Below are 25,115 nucleotides of genomic sequence, written 5' to 3'. Positions count from 1 at the left end.
ATGTAGTGAACGTCTGGTAACTAGTAAAGGGTCTCAACTTATATGTTAAAACTATAAAACAGAAAGGTGAAAGGTCAAAATTAGAATTATACTTGCAAAGGAAATCTACCTTGATAATGGTGCAATAGCACTCTTGTCCCATAACTAATCATTTATAATAAACATTTTATGTATAGTACTTCTTTATACAATAACAAGTATGATAAAGCAATCTTTAGATAAATGAAAGTATAATTCCCAGTAAGCTGACACTCAGGATCTTCACCTTCCCTTTTCCTTCTCTCTTCTTCCATTTCTATACAACTTAACAACTATAAGAAACTCATCTAACCCAGTGTCGGTTAGATGTGTTCACAGAGCGCATGTATTATACTTTTACCAGACACTCATCCATTAAGACACAACAGTATTTAAATGATTCACTATCTTTCTTGTTATAATAGTGTTGTCTTCAAAGCAGATCTAACGCTATACTTGCATGAGATATTAACTGAGATTGATAATAAACCATAAATTTTTAATAAAATACGAAAGAAGTGTGAGAATAATTGAAGCAAACGCTTCCTTTACTTTAATCAAAACAGCGGTGTTAAGGAAAGAACTCTGCGATAGTGCATGTTTACACACCATCTTGTGATCAGTAACTTAAGTTGCATCTAAACACGCTAGAATATATCACGTGCTTATGAATGTGGACAGTGAACAACTTTTCAGACAAAAAAACTGAAAAAGCCGAGCAGAAGGCTTATGAATACTGTCCACCTTCAGATAATACTTTAATGTTCTAGATGCTTCCCAAAATGTTCACGAGTGGTTCCATTTTATAATATTTTCATTAATATACTTTACATTAATTCAAATTAACAAATTGTAAATGTGTACCTCTAAGCTACATAAAAGCATTTACCAAGAACAACAATATTTATTCAGGCAATGATAGCGCACTATTCTGGTAACTAAATACTTGTATAGGGAAGAAACAGCAGTGTTAGAGAGGAAAACTCTGCAATAGTGTGTATTTACATGCCATCTTCTGGCCAGTAACTTAAATTACATCTATGTACTGTTAAATATATTGTGTGCTATGTATGAAGCGATGAACAACTTTTTAGATAAGGAAATGAAAAATAACTGAGCAGAAGGCTCGTGGATGTTTTTTTTTTTTTTTTTTTAGTTTCAAATAATACAGTAATATACTGGTTACATCTAAAATGTTCATGAGTGATTCTATTGTATAACATTTTTATCACAATACTCTACATCAAACTAAATCAATGAATTTTGAATGTGCACTTTTGAATAAATTGTTATTTTGCACTGTTCTAGTAACCAAATACTTGTATAGCGAAGAAACAGCAGTGTTAAAGGAGAAAACTCTGTGATGGTGTGTATTTACACGCCATCTTCTGGCCAGTAACTTAAATTACATCTATGCACAGTTAAATATTTCACGTGCTATGTGTGAAGTGGTGAACAACTTTTTAGATAAGGAAACTAAAAATAACTGAGCAGAAGGCTCGTGGATGTTTTTATACTTTCAAATAATACAGTAATATACTGAATACATCTAAAATGTTCATGAGTGATTCTATTGTATAACATTTTTATCACAGTACTCAACATCAAATTAAATCAATGAATTTTGAATGTACACTTTTAAATAAATTATTATTTTGCACTATTCTAGTAACCAAACACTTGTATAGAAAAGAGACAGCAGTGTTAAAAGGAAAACTCTGCAATAGTGTGTATTTATACGCTGTCTTCTGGCCAGTAACTTAAATTACATCTATGTACAGTTAAATATGTCACGTGCTATGTATGAAGCGGTGAACAACTTTTAGATAAGGAAACTAAAAATAACTGAGCAGAAGGCTCGTGGATGTTTTTTTACTTTCAAATAATACAGTAATATACTAAATACATCTAAAATGTTCATGAGTGATTCTATTGTATAACATTTTTATCACAATACTCTACATCAAAATAAATCAATGAATTTTGAATGTGTACTTTAAAATAACATAAATGTGATTACTAAAAATGATAATATTTATTCAGGCATTGAAAGTGCCTTAATTTATCAACTGAGTAGTTGTATAGAGAAAACCATTTAAAGGGGCAGTTTATATTAAAAGCTTAGTGACAAAATAATAAGAATGTCTAGTATACTTCATTGGTTATTTTTGCAAGCATTTAGAGAATAAGTATATAGAGAATAAGTAAGAGAATAAGTATATAGAGAATATGTAAGAGAATAAGTATTTACAGAATAAGTAAGAGAATAAGTATTTAGAGAATAAGTAAGAGAATAAGTATATACTTCAGGGCTTTAATAAGTTATTAATTAGCACTAACATTTATAGGTTCATAGGTTCATACTAGGCTATCTGCCCAAGGGCATTTAAAAGCCTAGCCAGAGTGTGTGTGGCTTTCACCACCCCTTAGGATGAGAATACTATACCCATTAGTTTGCTGTGCCTCTGTCCAGCAGTGATACAGAGATGATTCCCGGGGTAAACCTACGATCTCCCATCCACTCGTCAAGATTTCTCTTGAACAGAGTCAGTGAGGGGCTCTGCCTCACATGGACTGGGATTCTGTTCCATAGTGTAGGGAGTCTCTGAGTGATGAATCTGCCCCTCCAGCACGTCCTATTTATATCCGTGTTGAGGTTTAAGTCTCTTGCTCTCGTGGCTCTGGTGGATTTGGATTTTTGAGGTGGAGCATGTCCATTAATTCCAAGTTGGACATGGCCTTGTATGTCAGGCACAGATCACCTCTGAGCAGACGGTATGCGACTGAATAGAGCTGGAGTTTCTTCAGTCGGGCATCGTATGACATATGTTTGAGCCCCTTTATCCTTTTGGTGAGGAACTTTTGGGGTCTTTCCAACTGCTGCAGGTGTCGGGTAAGGTACATTCCGAATGGGGCGTTGTACTCAATCATTGGTCTGATAAGTGAAGAGTACAGGGGTACAATGACCTCTCCTGATCTGGATGTGAATCCCTTCATGATCAGCTGGGCAATGTAGAAGGTCTTTCTAACCACTTTGGCAATGTGAGTGTCAAAAGAGAGGTTGCTGTCAACTTGGGTCCCCAGGTCCCTGATAACTTCTTCCGTGTTTAATGGATTACCACCTATGTGGTAATTAGGGGTTACCTTGTTTTTCCCAAAGGGCATGACTATACATTTTTTGGCATTTAGCTTAAGGCCATGGCTCTGGCACCAGTTATCCATTTCTATGAGACCTTTCTGGAGGATGTCTGTGTCTGATGGAGTGTCAATTATGATGCCCGGTTTGCAGTCATCTGCAAATTTTGTCAGCCACAATCCCCCTATGTTTGCCTGCACTTCAGAAAAATAAATGCCGAACAAGAGGGGGCCCAGGACTGAGCCCTGTGGGACACCGCTCGTGACCGGCTTAGAGTCTGACATGGCACCAGCAACTCTAACCCTGTGTGTTCTGTCCTTGAGCCAGTTTGCAACCCATCTTGTGACATATGGGTTTACATCTAAGCCGGTGAGCTTTTCTATGATGCCCGAGTGGGGTATTGTGTCGAACGCTTTTGCTAGGTCAAGGTAGGCTGTGTGAACTGCCTTACCCTCATCAATGGCCTTAGTCACTGTTTCGAAAAAGTCGACCAAGTTCAAGAGGCAGGATCTGCCCTTGACAAAGCCAAATTGGGTAGGATCCAGTGTCTGTAGGTCCCCAATGTCTTTATTTATGAGTTCCATTATGATCCTCTCCATAGCTTTGCAGACAAGGCTCGTCAAGCTTATGGGGCGGTAATTTCCAGGGTCCGTAGAAGCACTGCCTTTGTGGAGTGGGACCACAGTTGCCGTACGCCATTCTTTGGCACGATCCTGTAGTAAGGCTAAGATTAAACAGCAGCCTTATGTGTGGGTTTAGTTCCTCATTGAGTTCGTGTAGCACACAGCCGGGGATACCATCTGGTCCCATTGATGCTGTGTTTTTTGCTTTAGGGAGAGCAGCTCTCACCTGGGCATCTGAGATGTTTGGGAGGCTAGACTCTGGTGGGATAGATATTTCTCCTTTGGGAGAAATTTGCACTGAACCTGTCTGCCAGTATGTTGGCAATGTCTGTGGGTTCAGTGATTTTTTTTATCATTTTGGACTAATTCTGAGCACATCTGGGAGTTTCCACCCAGGTTTCTAACATAGCTAAAGAAGGCTTTATGATTGTCTTTTGTGTCATTAGCAATTTTTCTCTCAAAGTTGGCCTTGGATGATTTTATGAGTGATCGTAGTTTTTTGCTAGTATTGATCAGAGATGCCTTCCCATTTAGGGATTTTGCTCTGTCATGTAGTAGCTTTCTCCTCTTGTTGTAGAGTTTGTTTATGGCTGGAGTCCACCAGACCGGCCTGCCTTTGGTGGAAAGGGTCTTGATTTTATTAGGGATTGCTTGATCCATACATTCCTGGAGGTGCTCGTAGAAGGCATTTGTAAGGGTTTCAGCAGCGTGGGTTGTGGTTTCCACTGGCTCGGGGCCTTGAAAGATACCACTCCAGTCTTAAGAAGTGTGAAGTTTGCTTTTGAGAAGTTCTTCACTGTGGTCTTTTGCTGGGGGTGGGGGGATGTGGATCTCCAGTGAGATTAATTTATGGTCTGATCTCACCAATGAGGGATATACTTCGTGTGGAGCATTTTGTCCCATGTTTGTGATGATCAGGTCTGGTATATTTTCTCCTCTTGTGGGAATGGTGACTAGTTGTTCCATAGCATTTGAGTTTATGAACTCAAGGAACCTTTGGGCTAGGGTGTTGGGGCTTGAGTAATGTTCCCAGTCTATGTTTGGGTAGTTGAAGTCACCCAATATGATGGTGTTTGGAGAGACATTCATACTCTCCAGTGTCTTCAGGAAGGCTGTGTGGGTTTCCTGAGTTTGAGAAGGTGGTCTGTAGCATGTTACAAACTGTAGGGCAGTTTTACCTATGGTTAATTGCACCTTGATGGTCTCCGATGTTTCGTGCGTTGCCACTAACCTGGAGGTGTGGGTATCCTTTATGAATATGGATACTCCCCCTTCTTTTGTGGTTCGGTCCGGATTTTGGGGCCGGAACGCATGATATGAGGTATAACCTGATAGTGCTGGGGTGCTCTCAGGAGCCTTGAACCAGGTTTCAGTCACAGCACAGACATCGATGTTCTCCATACTGAGGAGGGCTTCGAGGGCGTGCATCTTGAGGTTTAGACTTAAGTATTATTAGACTTAAGTATTATATTAAACTAAACAATTAAGTAAGAAAAGAAAAAAGAAAAAAAGAACTGCTTTATACTAGTGTATTAAAGAGTTTAGTTTTAATATATTATAATCATACCTTAGTTGATACTTTGAGAGAAATAGTATCATCAGAGTTCTTTTTGTCAGTCTTTTGTTTCTTTTTTTCTCTTGCCTCCGACCAAATATTTTTTCCTGGAGCCCTTTTTAAAGAGGATGAATTTAACCAGTCCATTTCTTCAGGTAGTGGAATTATGTTATTCTTTATGAAAGATGTGGCTTCCTCTATGCTGTTGAATGTTTTCATGTCATTGTTATATTGGATTCTTATTTTGGCTGGATAAGAGAGCTGCGCTTTGATTTTATGTTGTTTTAAAAGTTTTACTAATGGCCATGTTTTCTTCCTTATATCCAGAACTCTTGTTGAATAGTCATTATCAAATCTTAATAATGACTGTTTATACATAACAGGACTTTTCCTCCATGCAGATCTCAGTATAAGCTATTTATCCATAAAAGAAAGAAATTTAACTACTATGGATCTTGGAGCTGATTTAGAAGAAATAGAAAGTGGCTTACAGATAGCTCTGTGTGCCCTCTCTATCCCATAAGATAAGCCTTCTTTTAGTCCGAGAACTTCAGGAAACCAAGAGTTCAAGAATGAGATAATGTCGTCACCTTCGGATTTCTCTGGAAGACCAAAAATCCTTATGTTTGTCCTTCTTTCTCTATTCTCTATATCATCAACTTTATTTATTAACCAAGTGTTCTGTTGTAGCAGAAATTGAGTATGTAGTTCACTTTCTTTTAACCTCCCATCAACATCACTTAAGGAAGTCTCAATGTCTGATATTTTTATTTGTTGCTGTTGTAAGATTTCTTTAAAAACTTCTGTTTGTTTTTGGCAGTTATCTTTAAGACTTTCTAAATTTTCAGTAAATATGTCCATTTTTAGCGATAAGTCCAGCAAAGTAGCAGATATCTGTTGCATCTCTTTTTTTTATAATAGAGTCTGAGTGTGAATTCTTGGAGTTACTCATCTTCAGTTTGGAATGTCCTCTGTAGTATTTGACAGGAAAATTTCAGAATTCTTTCTTCAAAATTGGTAGTTTTGTTATAAATTACTTCATCTTCGATATTTACCCAAAATTTTTTAAATATATTTAGTTTTTCCTGTATTTTCTAGTATGAGTATGAAAAGCTCAAAATCAAGCTGCTCTCAGTTATCCATTAGGCTCCGCCTGTAATGTTGATCTTTGATGCACACAATTTACCTTAAAACTGAGTTGATCAGTAGTAGTAGTAATACTGTGGAGGGATGTCAGCAATATAAAGGTTTGCATATAAGTGTAACAGTTAATTAAGGTTATGCATTGTTTTATTTATATAGTTTATATTTCTGTACCAGCTCCAACTTCTCACATCCAAAACCATCAGATGATGTCACTGTTAGAAAGGAATGAAAACCTAAATGTCTTTTATCCTGTTGAACGGCAACCCATCAGAAGCCAAGATCATCTTAACCCAAACAGTAAGTAGACGATTAGTTAATTTTATCTTCCTTTTTTATGAACACTTAGATTTGTTTTAATTTCAGCCTCTGTACTAACTAGAGAGTCAGTTGACCTGTCCAATTAACCAGGACATAAGAGAATGAGTGAAAAACTTGTCTGCTCAAGAAACCTGCAGATGTCATGGATTCTTTGTTTTTCAGAGATGACTGCATTTTTCAGTCCTTATGCAGAAGCATTTTCATTTTTTTTTTGGGGGGGGGTCACTTACTGCTCATGATGCCTTGAAAAAAAATGTTACTCAACAAGAAGCCATGATGTAACTTTCGATTTCTTCTGAACTTTAGTATTCACACAGGCAATATCACCACCACCAAGCTCTTGACAGATAAATTGTGTAATCGTATCTCACAACATTTCTCCCCGGTTTCATGTATAGCCATAGCTAAAAGTCTCCTAACCCCCCCCAAGATTGAATATCTATTACTTCTCGCTATTCACATAACACCCAAAAATGCAAGTAGCCAGAATTAAAATATTCAAATTTGATCTAGCGTATCTGAATTGTCATTGTTTCATTCTATTAGAAAATAGTACCCTGGCTCACTATTAATTACGGGGTCACTTTTTGATAAGCACCTTTGTATGTAAAATTCTAACACTTACCAGCTACTTGCCCACACCTTAAAAGAGAATTTCAACTAAGGGACCAAAGCTACTCTGTTAGAAGCAGCCAAGAAAACATATGAGACCAAGATTTAAACTTTCTTTTGGAGGAAAAAGCCTTCCCCAGAACAGGACCTGCTACATGGAAACAAATATTTACCGACATAAGACACTATAAAATTCTGAGTGCATTCAAAAAATATTAAGCTGTATCAACAGAATTAATCTAAGTGCACCTGCTTTCTTGACACTGGCTAATTAATGCAGCTTCATTTTACACTGTACTACAGAGACTTGTTTATAAATTCCTTTAAAGGAGCCTTCACATTATATGTACATAGTGTAAATGTTACAAACTAAATTTACTAATCTGAGTACTTTATACATATCATCTATGGTAGTTAATCCACTTACAGTTTGTTTATTTACTAACTCATTCTTTGTTGGCCGGGTTAATTCCACTTGGCCAGTGAATTCTATTCAGAGGAGAATCAAGGTGGTATTCATGCTGAATAGGGCAAATTTGGCCAGGTCTTGGAGGAACTTCACCTCCCCTACTCTTTTCCTGTTTGGAAGGCATAAGATGGTGGAGGATGAGCATGAGGAGTGCTGCAAAGTGCAACAGAGCAAAAAAAAAAGTCTGTGGAAAAACATGTTGAATACAGCAGTTATGGATGCGGAGGAGTCAGCAAACTTGGCTGTTGTTGAGGAAGCTGCTGAGAATATGATAGAGGAGCCTGTGGTTACAGTACTTGCAGACAGAGGTTTGGAAAACTCTTTTATATATTGATGGACAGGCCTGCACCTTTCGCCCTTGGGATTCCGGATACTGGCAAAGGCTCTTGCCACCCCTATAGTGCCTTTTTTAGGCAAGGTTCAAATGACAAATTCACCACTGTAACAGGTACAAGCAAGCAAAGTCTGAGGGTAATGCTACTCAATGCTAGAAGTCTAAACCTCAAAAAGCACTCACTTGAGGCACTCCTTAAAATGGAGAACATCGATATCTGTGCAGTGACAGAGACCTGGTTCAGAGCTCCACAGAGCACCCCTGCATTACCAGGCTATAATTCATACCACACCTTTCGGCCACCAAGCCCAGACCAAAACACTAAATGTGGAGGCGTGTCCATATTCATTAAGGATATCCACAGCTTCAGGCTAGTTGCTCAGCATAATGCATCCGAGATTATCCAAGTTCAACTAACTCTGGGCAAAACCGCAATCCAGATTGTAGCTTGCTACAGACCCTCCCACCATGCCCCAGGATTCCCACTCCTCTTTTCTTGATACACTGAAAAATATTAAGGTACAACCCAACACCCTAATAATGGGTGATTTCAACTACCCCACCATTAACTGGGAAAACTACTCGTGTACCAACTCTTTTGCTCAACGTTTTCTGGAATTCATCAATTCCAAGGATCAACTTATCCACACCCCCACCAGGGGCAGCAGTATCCTAGACCTGGTCATCCCCAACATGGGTGACCGGTGTTCCACACCAGAGGTCAGCTCTTCGTTGGTCAGATCCGACCACAGGCTAATCACACTAGACATCCACATCTCACTCCCACCCCCCATTAGAAAAACAACTGTAAAAAATTTCTCCAAAGCCAACTTCACGCTTCTTAAGACAGAAGTAGCAAACTTCACGACACCCATGCAGATGGACAATGAAGGTACGACTGCTGGATCCTTCACAAATGCACTTTACAAGCACTTACATGAGTGCATGGATCGTGCTATCCCTAACAGAACCAAGATACTGTCCTCCAAAAAAAGGAAGCCAATCTGGTGGTCTTCTGCCATAAACAAACTCTACAACAGAAGAAAGAAACTGTTGCAAAAAAGAGTAAAATCCCACGATTGGAGGAACTTCCTGGTCAGCCTCTGTAAGAAGGTGAGATTCCTCATAAAATCCTCGAAAGCTAGTTATGAAAACAAAATTGCCACTGATTCTAAAGACAACCACAAAGCATTCTATAGCTATGTCAAGAATATCAATGGCAACACTCAGATCTGCTCTGGGTTACAGCACAATGACACTAAATATACAGAACCAACTGATATTACCAACATTCTAGAAGATAGGTTCAGTGCTAACTTTACCCCTCTCTCACCCCCTAAAGGGCCCATCTTTATACCTGAAGAATGCAAAGTTCCTGTAATCATGGCTGCACAGGTAAAACCCTCACTCTCCAAAGCCAAGAACACAGCATCCATGGGACCTGACAACATCCCAGGCTGCCTTCTACACGAATTACAGAATGAAATGGCACCCCACCTAAGTATCATGTTCAGTCATAGCCTCACCTCAGGCTTTGTGCCCATTGAATGGCGCACCGCGACTGTTATCCCACTCCACAAAGGGGGGGGGCCACAACAGACCCCGGGAACTACCGCCCCATTAGCCTGACAAGCCTGGTCTACAAGGCCATTGAACGTATCGTCATGGAACTCATAAACAAAGACATTGGAGGTCTCCAAACTCTGGATCCCACACAGTTCAGGTTTGTAAAAGGCAGATCATGTTTCCTAAACCTGATAGACTTCTTTGAAACAGTCACCAAAGCCATAGATGAGGGCAAGGTGGTTCACACAGCCTATCTAGATCTCGCCAAGGCAGTTCGACACCATCCCCCACTCTGGAATTATAGATAAACTCACTAAACTAGGTATAAATCCCTATGTCACACGATGGGTTGCCAACTGGCTTACTGAAAGAAACCACACTGTGAAAGTAGCAGACTTCAAATCAGACTTCAGACCATTGACAAGTGGAGTACCATAGGGTTCAGTCCTGGGTCATCTCCGGTTTGGTATCTACTTCTCTGAAGTGTACAGGCTCACACAGAAGGTCTTTGGCTAACTAAATTCACAGATGACTGCAAATTAAGAGCCATAATCGAAACTCCTTACGATGTGGACATCCTACAAAAGGGCCTCACTGAGACAGATGCCTGGTGTCAAAGCCATGGCCTCAAGCTCAATGCCAAAATATGCATTGTCATTCCCTTTGGTAAAAACTCTGTACCAATGAACTACCACATAGGCGGTAGTCTACTTAACACCAAAAGTGTAATGAGACCTTGGGACACAGGTGGACAGTAGTCTCTACTTTGATAATCACATTGCCACAGTGGTCAGGAAATCCTTCTACATGGCACACCTCATCTCAAAAGGTTTCTCATCCAGAAAAAAAGAAGTCTTTGTTCCCCTCTACTCATCACTCATTAGACCCATTATAGAGTGCAACGCCCCTTTTGGTATGTACCTCACAAGACATCTACAACAACGGGAATGGCCTCAGAAATACCTCACAAAGAGGATTACTGGCCTCAAACAGATGCCCTACGCAGACCGAATAAAAAAACTCCAGCTTTACTCCGTCGCATATCGCCTAATCAGAGGCGATCTCTGCCTAACATACAAAACTCCAGCTTTACTCTGTCGCATATCGCCTAATCAGAGGCGATCTCTGCCTAACATACAAAACTATGTCAAACCCAGAGTTGTTTTTTTTTTTATTATTGTTATAAAATCCCAATCCCTCTGAGCTACACACTCTTGGGACCTAAACCTTGTCACCACAATAAAAAGAACATGCTGGAGGGATAGATTCCTGTCCCAGAGATTTCCCATACTCTGGAACAGACTACCTATCTATGTCAAACAGAGCTCCTCATTAGCAGTCTTCAAGAAAAATCTTGATGATTGGATGGGTAATAAGATATTCACTCCGGGGATCACTTCTGTGGTTCTGCTTGACAGGGGCACATGAAAATAATTTTCTTGGGTGGGAAAGCAGGGGTACCTTTTTGGCTAGGCTTATATAGGCCCTAGGGTCAATAGCCTAGTTACCTACCTATGAACCTATGAGTGAAGGTGAACTAAAGGACAGTGTTGGCATTCTATGATCGCAGGTTGTTGATTTATCCAGGAGAGTTCAGAAGATGTTTTGAAGTGGGGAGGTGAATCACAAACACCAGCACATTCATAGTTTCAGGAGGTGGTAGAAGCAGTACCTATAAAGAGAACATAATGTAGCAGTGGAAGCTGCTATGTAGAGAAAAAACAGAGCAGGCTATTACACAGAGAAGGAAACCTACAGTAAATACTCCTTCAAAAAAGGCTTGGCCATTAACAGGCATGTTATTTGGGACAAAATAATTGAGCCACTAAGATTTAAGAAATCACTAATTCACTCTTTTATTCAGTTTTGTAATGTGACTTCTGATGTATTTGAATTAATGGACAAATGTGTATGCAGTTTATTCAGAGAAGCAGGAGTATCCCTGGAATTAATATGTTTCATACACTTACTCCAAAGGTGAATTAAGAGGCAGGTAGTTTATTTTAGGTCTGATGACTTAGGACAAGCATATATTAAGGACTGTTTTCTATATATGTCAGTCTGTGCACTCTTTGGACAATTTATATGATGAAAGGAAAATTTGGATGGGGAGTTGGAAAATATGGGTAAATTGTAAGAAGTGAAAATTTTGTGAAGTATAGTCTGTGTGTAATTATGCTTAAAGGAATCAAAGGAATATGTTTTTGTTTGTGCTGCAGGAGATGATGAATTTATGACAGCAATATGTAATATATGTGGGCAGGTAAGCTATATTGTAGATGCTACAAATCTAATGCACACTGGTTTGACTTTATTAAATAGTGAAAATGTTGAAAATGAAAATATAGAATAAAGTGTACAAGCTAAGCTAACTGAAGTATTACCTGGTCATGATATAGAGGGATGGGGAGGAAGATGCTTCTGTTAGATGAAGGAGAAAATGATAACGAATGAGGGGATGTAGGGGAAAAGATGTTAAAAAATCTAAAGAGACTGGAAAATGAATATAAAACAAAGAGAATGAAAAATGCTTCTATATGTGAACAAGTAAGAGAAAATGGCAAAATGACTTGAAAGACAAAGTGATACAAAAAAGGTAAATGATATGCTTTTCTGTCCATTTCCTTAAGTAAACAGATGCACTTTGCTTTAAGTAGCTTGTTTTTATCTAGTGACTGTTTTAATTGATTGATGTCCTTCAAGGATGCATCTGCAGTCATAACATATGGGTTGTCCTGCCTCAGGCAGCCCTTCGGTCGGCCGGATTCCAAAGTCTGGGTCTGGCCTCGGCTGATGTCGCACTTTCCCCGACGTCAGAGCTTCTGGGGTATAAAGGCATCAGCCGACGCCATTTTCTTCAGTCTTTCTTGCGGTGCCCGGGCAGAAGCTGTTCGCAAGTGCCAGTCGGTCAGATCCAGAGATTTCAGCTACCGAAGACTTCTAAAAAAGCTAAGTACCCCGTTGGGGATTCTTTCTTGCCTCAGCCGATGTCAGACAAAGTAAATAATTGTTTAACTTGTGGGAAACAAATACCTCATAAGGATTTTCATTCTTACTGCCTTCCTTGCTTAGGCCCAGACCACGACGTATCAGCTTGTTTAGCCTGTGCCTCCTTCAACCGACGGACTCTTAGACGTCGGTCGGAGTTTGCAGAAGAGTTTTTTGGATCCGCTTTTGCATATAAAATGCCGTCGGAGACTCTGACTACACATTTAGCCAAAAAACGCAAGGAAAAGGACCGACACTTTCGGCTGAAACCACGGTTAGGCCTACCGTGAGTGTCTCGGTTTCGGCTGAAACAGAGTCCTTGGTTCTTACTTCTGCCGAAATCATACCTCCGACAACCGAGGCCAGAGAGGCCCCGGCTGCGTCGGCTACAGAAATCCCTACCGAAGAAGCAAGCGCACAAGAATTGTCTGACACCATTCCATTGGACATTTCTACTCCTGCACGTGGGGCAGCTAGGCCCCCTGCTTCTATGTCTATTAAGGCCTTCTCCAGAGCTAAAGCAGCTAAAATTTCAAAAGCCTTACCTGCAAAAGCTACTTCTCAGAGACCTTCCTCAAGTTCTCAGATTCTCAGCCTTGCTGAGGACCTTATATCCATGATTAGGGGTTCCCAACCTCACCCAGACAGGGCCTCCCACCCTCCTCCTGACAATAGGCCTAGGACTGAACCCCCTGAACCTCTCTCCTCAGATTACTCCTCGGATGGATCTGATTTATCAGACCATCAGGACGGGCCATATTCTCCTTATGAGGATTCAGATGCAGAAAACTCTGTTCCTTCTGCCTCCCCTCCTGAAGAATTTTCCTTTGGGGAAACTTTGCATTCAATGAGAGAACACTTTCAATGGCAGGGTCAGGATTTCTCTGATTCTAGAAAAAGATTAAGAACCTTTTTACACTTACCACAGCATAGGCCTTTAGCCATACCACCTGTGCTAACTGTAGTTGATGATGCATATAATGATGTCAATTCTGCCCCTGACTCTCTTCACCCGGCCCCTGCCAAACCTGACAGATATTACAGGGTCCCGGATTCTCACTTCCATTTGTATAAAGCCCATGCTGCAGACCCAGAAACTATATCTCAGGGCCCAAAAGGTGTCGCAGCTGCCACGGCCAAAAAACCCCTACCCTCTGAAAGAGAGTCAAGAGCATTAGAGAGATGGGGAAAAAAGGTTTATACATCTGCTACTCTTTCTACCAGGGCATTAAACTGTCAATTCCACATGATACAGTACCAGGAATATTTGTTAGATCAGCTGAATAAAAAGCTTTCTTCTACTGAACCTTTAGACCGAAAGTCCCTACAGGATTTGGTACACAACTCTCAGCAGGTCAGTAATCATTTCTTAAAATGTGGCTATGATGCACTGGAGGCTTCATTTAGATCAGCTATGACTGGGGCAGTAATTCGAAGACATGCCTGGCTAAAAGAGCAATCCTTGCCAGACCATGTCAAGGCTATACTCCTAGATGCTCCAATGGAGAAACAAAGTTTATTTGGCTCCCCTGCACAGGAGATTCTAAAGAAAGTGGAAGAAAAAGCAAAATCTGTGCAAACAGTAAAGGATTTTCTGCAGGTTCAACCTCCGAGGTTCAGCAGAAACTGGCCTTCAAAGAATTGGTCCTTTCCAGACACCTCCAGAACACAGAGGGGCAGGAATAGACGCCCAAGAGGCAGAGGTCAATCAAAGGGTGCCTACAGGGGTCGTCAGTGACAGCCCGCCAACCAGAGGAGTACTGCCACAGCTGCAACTACAACCACTTCCACAGGACAGACACAATGACTTGACTCTGATTCCGCCTACCAGGGAACAACTGGAAGCACCCTTGGGCGGAAAGCTGTCTTTATTCTCGAAAAACTGGTATTGCATTACAAAAGACAAATGGACATTGCAAACCATAGACAAAGGATACAGGTTTCACTTCCACACTTTTCCAAGAAGGAGCGGAATGCCAAACCTTCCACCAAACCAGAAGCCAGAGGCTTTAAGACAAATCCACAATTTACTTCAGATGAAAGCTATAGAAAGGGTACCATCTATGGAACAAGGCCAAGGATTTTATTCCAGACTATTCCTTGTACCAAGAAAAGAAAACCAATGGAGGCCTATTCTCGACTTGTCCGCACTAAACACATATCTCATTGTGCCAAAATTCAGGATGCTGACCCTACAGCAACTTCTTCCCATGTTGGGCAAGGAGTCTTGGCTGGTGACTCTAGATCTCAAGGTGGCATACCTGCACATCCCTATATGACCAGATTGCAGAAGACACCTCAGATTTCTTGCAGGATCAAAGCATTATCAATTCTCAGCATTGCCCTTTGGCTTATCTACTGCGCCCAGAGTATTCACGAAATGCCTGGCATCAGTAATTGCACATTGCAGGCTTCAGGGAATTCAAATCTATCCATACCTGGACGACTGCCTAATACAAGCGGACAACAAGACAAAACTAATAAAGGATTTGGCCTATGTCATGCACCTGTTACAGGCCTTGGGATACACAGTCAACATCCAGAAGTCAAGACTAGTGCCATCCCAAAGGATAACATTTTTGGTGCGGATCTGGACACAATGACTCAGATGGCTTTTCTCACAGAAGAAAAACAAAAGCAACTTCCAGTCTACTTCATGGCTTTGACAAGACAAACTCAGCTCACTGCAAGGAAAGTCCTGCAGGCCCTGGGTTACATGGCATCCTGCATAATCTTGATCCCGCATGCCAGGCTACATATGAGAAAATTACAATGGTACCTAAGGAATGTATGGTCTCAACACAGGCACAGTCTAGAAACCATGTTACCCAATCATTCCATATCTGAAAAAGGAATTCCTGTGGTGGGCTCAGGCCTGCCAGTCCAACAGAGGGTTGCCTTTCAACAAACCACAACCAAGGCAGACCATCACCACGGACGCCTCAGACCTAGCATGGGGAGCACACATGGAGGACAAGTGTATCCAAGGCCTATGGTCTCAGGACCAGCTGAACTTGCACATAAACCTAAAGGAGATGCTGGCGGTGAAACATGCAATCGAGACATTCAAATCATTCCTCCAGCAAGGACATCTGCTGATAAGGACAGACAACAACACAGTCATGTGGTACATAAACAAACAGGGAGGCACGCATTCCTACCCTCTATGCCGGATGGCAATGGATCTGTGGAACCTAGGCCTGAATCTCAACATCCAGCTGCAGGCCAAATTCGTACCAGGAAAAGAGAATTCACTAGCAGACAGCCTAAGCAGAACTACCACGGATGCTCACGAATGGATGCTGCATCCAGACATCTTCAAAATCATAACAAGCAAATGGGGAATGCCAGAGATAGACCTGTTCGCCTCCCCACTCAACCACCAACTGAAGAAATTCTGCTCAAGAGTATACCACCCACAAGCCTGGAGGGTGGACTCTCTCTTTCAGCTGGAATGCCCTAACAGTGTATGCTTTTCCACCTCTCCCATTGATGTACAAAGTTCTACTGAAGATCAGGGAGGAACAGCCAAAGGTGATACTGATAGCTCCAGACTGGCCAAGGCAGCACTGGTACCCGCTACTGAGAAGCATGTCTCGGGCGAACTCATGGCCTCTACCCCTATGGCCTCTTCTTCTAACGCAGAACAACTTCAAGACCCTGCATCCAAACTTGAAAACACTGCAGCTAACTGCCTGGAAAATTGCTTAAAACAAAACAAAACAAAACTGTTTTATCTCAGAGAGTCAAGGACATTATCCTGGAGGCTCGCAGACCCTCCACAAGGAAGACATACTCAGCTAAATGGAAGAGATTCCTCTTTTGGAGCGCATCAAAGGGTACAAATATCACCCTGGCAAACCTAGCACACATCCTAGAATATTTAGCAGAACTGTTCCACAATGGCCTGTCCTATTCTTCCATTAAGATTCATGCTTCAGCAATTTCAGCAGAGTACAACATGGATCCACCTATCTTCTCTCACCCTCTCCTCAGACAATTTTTAAGAGGGATCAAAAATGTAAAACCTCCAAGGAAGACCCCCTCTGCCTACATGGGATCTCAATTTTGTGCTGGAAAAATTAACATTACCCCCTTTTGAACCAGCAGCATCAGCAGACTTACAGTTCTTATCTTGGAAAACTGCTTTCCTTCTGGCAATCACTTCAGCAAGAAGAGTATCCGAGTTACAGGCACTAATGGCAGTGCAGCCTTTCCTTATTTTTCACCAGGATAGAGTGTCTCTGAGAACCAATCCTACTTTCATGCCAAAGGTGGTATCCAGGGTATCCTTGAACCAAGCTATTCATTTGCCTACGTTCTTCCCTAACCCACAGAACAGGGGGGGAAAACTATTGCACACCTTGGATGTACACAGACAACTATGCTACTATCTGGAAAGAACTAAAACCAGCAGAAAAACTGACCAACTTTTTGTAGCATATGCAACTGCAGTGCAAGGAAAAGCAATTTCCAAACAGACAATTTCAAAATGGATAGGAAATTGCATTAGTTTTTGCTACTCTTTTCACGGAAAGACAGCTCCTGAAAATATCAGGCCTCACTCCACAAGAGCCACAGCCACCACTACAGCTTTCCTACAAGGGGTGGCTACCAAGGACATTTTAGAAGCTGCTACTTGGAGCTCCGTGCATACATTTGCCAAGCATTACAATCTACCTTTATACTCCAGATCCCGAGCAGGTTTTGCAACTGCAGTTTTACAGGGGATCTTAACTACACCATCCTTATCTTAGTACCTCCTCCCCCAGTTTGGCTATGGTATTCTACCCATATGTTATGACTGCAGATGCATCCTTGAAGGACATAGTACAGTTTTGTACCTACCATAAATGTAGATGTCTGATAGGTATGCATCTGCAGTCAGGATTACCCACCCTCCTTCCCCTCTGTGGTACTCCTAGAGTGCTTACCCCTTCTTCAGCTAGCTGGGGGAATCTATTATGGTGTATTTGTTTGTATGTATATATGTATATGTATATATATATATATATATATATTGTTTGCTACTGTTTGGCATTTTCAACATTTATCCAAATTTAGCCTTCCTAGAGGGCACCTGGCATCTGGGGCAAGAAACACTGAGGAAAATGGCGTCGGCTGATGCCTTTATACCCCAGAAGCTCTGACGTCGGGGAAAGTGCGACATCAGCCAAGGCCAGACCCAGACTTTGGAATCTGGCCGACCGAAGGGCTGCCTGAGGCAGGACAACCCATATGTTATGACTGCAGATGCATACCTATCGGACATCTACATTTATGGTAGGTACAAAACTGTACTTGTTATTACTTGTGATTATTTAATTAGTCAACCTCTGATGAAATGATTAAATGTACTGAGACTATATATAATGTGTTTTAATGAGTTGTATACGGATCTGATGAAGCGTAGGGTTTCTACGTGAAAGCGCTTGTCCTATCTATTAAACTGGAACTTTTATCATACTGGAAGCCGTGGTGGTCTTGGTGAGTTTTTGTTTTCTTAATGTAAACAGTATAAGAAATGAAAACAGAATAATTGCTATGGTACAATGGTTGTAAATAGTTAAAATATAACGTATGATTATTAACTTGAATATTTTTTATTGCAATTTGAGAAACAGACTTATATAAACATGAAAGAGTCTTAAGATATACATTCCATCAAATACACTGTGTACAGTGCATGTCTAAAAATGAGTATAATTTTCTAAAGTGAAAGAACAATCTTACTTTATAAATACAGTTAGTATAAGGTTATAAAGGCAGTTAAAAAGAGTTATAATATACAGAGATTCATTTTGTGAAGCAAATTCAGTTAAAGAAGTTACTTTAGTCCAAGGTTATTTAGTCGTTGGTTTTGGAAAAAATCTGTTTTTCTTGTGGTGATACCTTGCTGCATAATCTTGCTAAGAAGAGAGGAAATCATTGACTACAGTTTAAATATTTTTTTTCCATTTCTTTATTATCACTTTTCTTGCTACTGCCATTATTGTCCAGAGTAAGTTATTGTTCTCTTTGAGATGCACTATTATTTTATTTAATATAAAACTGTTGGTCTGTAAAGCTTGAAGAAAATCATTAAGATTATTCCAATAGGTTGCTAATGAGGAACAGGAATAAAACATATGCAACCAATCATCTTTACAACTTTTTCCACATCTTAAACTTTCAAAAGTGTTATTTACACCAAATTTTGCAGTTATGTTTGCTGTTAGAAACATCCATGTAAAAATTTGCCAATACTGAACCCAGGAGGTAATTTTTATTGATCTTTGTATGATTATTTTATTAGTTTCATCTACTGAATTGGCCTCATTTAGTGTAATAAAATTCCAAAATTTATCATTTAGATTATTTAATAGTTGTATATAATTTAGAGATTACATTTTGAGGACTAATTCTATTGCAATATTTATCAGGAATATTGTACATTATTTTTGGAGCATCTTTATATTGGGATTAGGCTAATCTTAGGAATTTATTTTAAGCATGACTTCTTTTATTCTGTAAATGTAACCAATCTTGAGAGTCAAGATTATATTTCACTATCATATTTTTTGTAGTTTTTAATTTGGTGCCTTAAAAACAATTAAGCCAAGCAGTAAAATTATTATTATTCCAAATCAGATTTTGTAAGCTAACAGTGTTAAGGACATGTTTAGTTATAATAAATGGTATTATAGTATCAAACCGTAGTTTCAAGTCTATTTAACAAAAATCATAAACTTCAAATTTTTATGAATAAAATTTGCATACTTTGTGTGGGTTAATAAATATTGTATTGTACACAGTTGCAACATAAAGCCCACATTATGTATGATTTAATTTTCATTTTATTATAATTAAATAAAGAAGTATGTAAAGATTTCCAGTTTGCTTTTTATTCATTATCTAGCCAATTTAAAACTGCTCTCAACATTTAGCTGCTTTCATGCAAGTTGCAGTATTTGGAAAATTTAATTCTAGGTTTTGGGTGATAACATAAGAATTGCAAAAGAATTTTATTTGGTTGGTTAGAGTGCATTTTATTTGTTGGCAGTGCTAATATTTGTATAATTTTAAGTAACAAAATATCTTCAAATGAGTTAATCTAGTTAGATTTGATTTTAAATTATGTTAACAAGTTTTCATAGTTAATATCTCTGATTTCTCCAAAAGATTTTTTAAATTTTGATGCCTGAATATGATAGATATTGAACTTCTTTACCAATAAAGCCATGGCACAGGTAACTATTAATATTTTCTTGTTTAGAACAAGGTAATTTGATTTCTATTAAATTGTAACCCCAGTAATTTACTAAAATTATATAAGAGTGTTGCTATTTACTTTAAGGAATCTTCTGTGTTTAATGTTAACATGATATCATCAGCAAATAGCTTTATTTTTAAATATAATTTTCATTCATTTTTAAACCTTGTATTTTCGGATTAGCAGTTACAGAAATTGCAAATATTTGTATAGCTAAAGCAAAAAATATTGGAGACAGAGGACAGCATTGTTTTGTACCTTTTATGGCAATACGTTCTAATGAAAAAGGGCCTAGTTTAACATAAACTTTATTATTGTTATATAGCTTTCTTAAGAGATCTATGAATTGAATTGGGAATGCAAATATTCCTAAAGTTTTAAAAAATTACAATTAATTGAATCAAAGGCTTTTTTTTTATGTCTAGGCTAATGAATAGAGTATCTTGTTTTTTTTTCTATACTGTCTACTATTGTAATTAATCTTTTAATATTTTCTTGGGTTTGTCTTTTGTAGATGAATCCTAACTAATCTGTTTGTATTAGTTCAAGGAAAAAATTCTTCAGTTTAATATCTAATAAAATGGACATACATATTTTATAATCAACATTTTAAAAAGATGTACAGAATACAGGATTTTTGTTTTCTTTACAAACTGGATAGATAAATGGGATTATACCACTCTCCTGGAAATTTTCATTAAACTGTCCCCGATACATATTGTGCTTGGTATATGCATCATTTTTTTCTCTTCAATTTTAAATACTATTGCAATCCCAGCCACCAGTCCATAAACCTATTTTGTTATAAATTTTTGCAATGTTCAGTACTTTACATAAATCTTTCAAATGTCCTTTCAATGTCTGTCTTTCTACCTTTGTTCAGAATTGTACATTATTTTTCTTCTTTGTTTCCCTGCTAAATGCTTTTATTACATAAAGATTCCATGGGTTACGGTCTTTCTTTTTTCTTATTCTCCAAAAAAATTTCCATTAAAAAAAAAAAAAGGCTGAAATATAATGTCACATAATCTTAATAAGAATAAATGCTCTTACCTCATGCGCTTTTACACCCAAAGAAGCTATTAAATTGCCCCATACTTCATACCTGTCCATTTTGTTTTGCCATTTTTACTTTGAATCTTTACCATGTGCTTCCGTTTTTCATTTTCTTCTGCCTTCCTTTCTGCTACTCCACTTTGGCCTTTTACTTTCTCTACATATTTTCTGTTCCACCTCAACACTATTTTTCAGAATTGTTTGCATTCTTTTTTTGTATTTTCTGTATAATGTCCTCCCAGGAAACATCTCCTTCATTTTCTGGCTCACTCTGCATCGCCATTTCTTTAAGAAAATCATCCCACAACCCTCCTGGGAGAGCTGTTATTACACATCCATCATTTGCGGAGTCATCTCTATCAGACAGGTTTCTTTGAAACATTTCCTCAGAATTCTGCACACATTCTCCAGTCTCAGTATTTGCTTTCTCCTTCATTTCTTTCACCATTCCATCATCTGCTCTCTCCATCTACCTCCCTGTCTCTCCAGTCCGTCTCTGCACCTGGAATGGAAACAGGAAGTGCTCCTTCAAAATGGGTCCCTCTGGCAACAATGACTAGAAGGGGGCATTCCCCGGTTTCCTGTCAAAATGTCCCTTAGTATAAATACCACCTTGTGTCTCCCCTGAAAAGAGGTTATTGGCCTTGTGGGATTAACCCAGTCAGCACTGTAAATAAAAAATAAATAAATCCTATGATGCTGTGAATATATTATTAAAGACATAATTGTCAACAAAACAGTCCTCTTATTCTAATCCTATCCCCTCCATATTGAACATCACAGTATATTTTATACCTATCAGCAAAGCAGTTCTGCCCTTGAACCAACATCCTCACACTTTACAGGACTCTTAACGGCTATACAGATGCCACATCAGCTGTCTGAATTCTAAACTTTCAGTGTGACTTTATATACATATATATATATATATATATATATATATATATATATATATAATGTATACTGTAAAATAATTCTGAATTATTATTTCATGCTAATTTCCTGTGCATATGGTCCTTTACTCATAGGCCTGGAACACTTTTAGTAATGTCAACTAGAAAGCTCAAAGCTTAATTAAAATGTGTTACCTTATATTTATAAAAAAAGTTCTTTGACTGAATTAATGTGTTTCAGTGTTTACCACAGATTTTATCTAAAAAATCGTAATGGGTGTACGTTAGTTCCTTTCAGTGTCTATCAATATGGAACATGGATTTTTAATGCTCAAAATGATGAACGATCATTACAATAAGGTACAATTGAGAGGCATGAATACGTGCTAAAATTAGATTTGCTAAGTTTGTAAACCTAGAAGAATCAGCAGCAAAGTTCTAAACTTTATTGCTCAAAAATTATGGACAAAGCAAAAAAGTGGGGGGTGGGGGAAATGTCAGGGACAATTTTAGATATTATTCAAATTCACTTTAAAAGTTAATAGAATAGGTTTTGCATTAGCATCCATTTCATTTTCTGAAAAATATATGTGAAAGACTAATTCCTAGCATTATTGATGGACTATAATGCTCATTAATTTACCTGGAAACAAAAAGAAAACCTACTAAGAACAAGGCAAAAATATCATGTATAATCAGCATCCACCAAAAGGGCCTCATAGAAACAGACAACTGGTGCCAGAGCCATGGCCTCAAGCTAAATGCCAAAAGGTGTATAGTCATCCCCTTTGGCAAAAACAAAGTGCCCACAAATTACCACATAGGTGGTAATCCATTAAGTACAGAAGAAGTAATTAGGGACCTGGGGACCCAAGTTGATAGCAATCTCTCATTTGACAACCACGTGGCCAAAGTGGTTAGAAAAACATTTTATATAGCCCACCTAATCATGAAGGGATTCACATCTAGATCAGGGGAGGTCACTGTGTCTCTTTACTCATCTCTCATCAGGCCCGTAATTGAGTACAATGCCCCTTTTGGGATGTACCTTACCAGACACCTGCAGCAACTGGAAGGACCCCAAAAGTACCTCACCAAGAGGATCAAAGGGCTCAAACAGATGCCATATGCTGCCCGGTTAAAGAAACTCCAGCTCTACTCAGTGGCATACCGCCTGTTATAAAGCCATGTCCAACCCGGAATTAATGGACATGCTGCACCTCAGAAAATCCAAATCCCATCAAGCTACGCGCTCGAGAGACTTGAACCTCACCACTGAAATAAATAGGACATGCTGGAGGGACAGATTCATAACCCAGGGGCTCCCTTCACTCTGGAATAAAATCCCAGTCCAGGTTAGGCAGAGTCCCTCATTGACTCTCTTCAAGAGGAATCTTGATGAGTGGATGGGAGATCGTAGGTTTACCCTGGGTATCACTTCTGTGTCACTGTTAGACAGAGGCACAGTATACTAACCTCGAAAAAGGGCATAGCAAAATAAATTTAAAATGGGTGGCGAAAGCCAAACACATTCTGGCTAGGCTTATAAATGCTCTAGGGCAGATAGCCTAGTATGAACCTATGAACCTATGTTCTGCAAATTCCGGGAAAGTTAGGAAGTATGCATAGATCCCATAGATCTCATCTAAGTGTGTGTGTGTGTGTGTGTGTGTGTGTGTGTGTGTGTGTGTGTGTGTGTGTGTATATGTATGTGTGTGTGTGTGTATATATATATATATATATATATATATATATATATATATGCGAAGATCATATGTTTGAAGTTGCAAAACTTTGAAAACCTGAATTGGAGATCGGCATACAGCACGGACCGGGTGATTTCCCTTGTCCCTCGCTGTAATGCGATCTCTGAGTTGGTATATTTAAGTTGCATGGAGTATGGGGTCATGGCCCCACATGGAGAATGCAGGGGGGCTTGCCCCTCTGCATGCACATGCTTTAGTGTGTTGGATGGTGTTTTCACAATTTCGAGATTCCAAAATCTCAAGATTCTGAACTCGATATCCAAAACTCGAGATTTTGGGATTTCGAAATTTCATAGTTAAGCTCTCTCTCTCTCTCTCTATATATATATATATATATATATATATATATATATATATCAAATCAAAATAATAAACTTATGAAGGCATCTGTGGAACGTAAATAAAGTTAATAACTTTCCAAAATAATCATCAGAAATAATGCAGCAAGTAGAACCTGTAATTGAGCGTGCTTTTGTTCTTTATTTAAGAACTTCTTCAGAATAAATAAACTGTGTAATTTTCAGAGTTAAAATAGTCTACGTAAACAATACAAATAATCTAGTGCAATCAAAAATCACAGTTCAACCACTTAAACCATGATGGAAGAGTAATTATGAAAGTTTCATTGCTCATACATATGTATAAGGTGGGTGTACCTCAACAGGAAAGCTGAGTAGCAAAATGTCTGTCTGATCTAATATATAAAATATTCAACAAATAGGTAATACAAGAGAATTAAAAAGTAATTAAGAAATAAACAGCTCAAAACAATATCTATAAAACTGCAGATGTTCTTCATGTTTCATTGTTGCAGTCATTACATTTGGGTAATCTGCTGGCAGTTTGCCCTTAGTCGGCCTGATTAACAAAGTCTTGGGTTGCTGTCCCTTCTTCCATGACATCAGGTCGTCAGGGATATAAAACATGCAGCCGATGCCATTACATCAGTCTTTCTTGCTGCACGGTGTCCGAAGCAGAAGCAGTTCGCAAGTGCCAGTCGGCAGACTCCTGAAATTTTCGTTTTCGAGATTCAGAACCGAAGTCTTCGACTAAAAGCAAAGTACCCCGTTAGGGAAACTTTTTCTTGCTTCTTACCGATATCAGTAAAAGTTAGTAATTGTATTACTTGTGGGAAGCAAATACCTCATAAGGATTTTCATTTATTCTGTATTCCTTGCCTAGGCCCTGACCACAATGTGCCTTGCTGTCGGTTTTGTGCTATATTTAATCAACCCACTATTAAACGTCTGTATATTTTTGCTTCTAAATATTTTGGCTTAAGATTTAACTATCCAGAAATGTCGTCTTTTAGCAATCCGACTACCGGAATACTTAAAAAAAACGCAAAGAAAAAGACATTGACAGACCGTCGAGGTCCAAAAC

The 25,115-nt window shown here is 39.0% G+C and overlaps 1 protein-coding gene across 1 annotated transcript in view; it reads left to right on the top strand.

Annotated features, from left to right (window-relative positions):
* The window catches only part of LOC122798454 (zinc finger protein 845-like), a gene marked incomplete at its 5' end in the record, with an annotated part of 92,520 nt that overhangs the window by 33,056 nt on the left and 34,349 nt on the right, over positions 1-25,115 (top strand). The window contains 1 exon segment of the mRNA XM_044067385.1: positions 6,653-6,775. Coding sequence (XP_043923320.1) covers positions 6,653-6,775 — 123 coding nt within the window.

The sequence above is a fragment of the Protopterus annectens genome, chromosome 3.part1 (assembly GCF_019279795.1).
Source record: "Protopterus annectens isolate FY-2018-M chromosome 3.part1, PAN1.0, whole genome shotgun sequence".
In the NCBI taxonomy this organism is placed as follows: domain Eukaryota; kingdom Metazoa; phylum Chordata; order Ceratodontiformes; family Protopteridae; genus Protopterus; species Protopterus annectens.
Note: the sequence above shows the minus strand (reverse complement) of the source record. Positions and strands in the feature narration are given on the sequence as shown.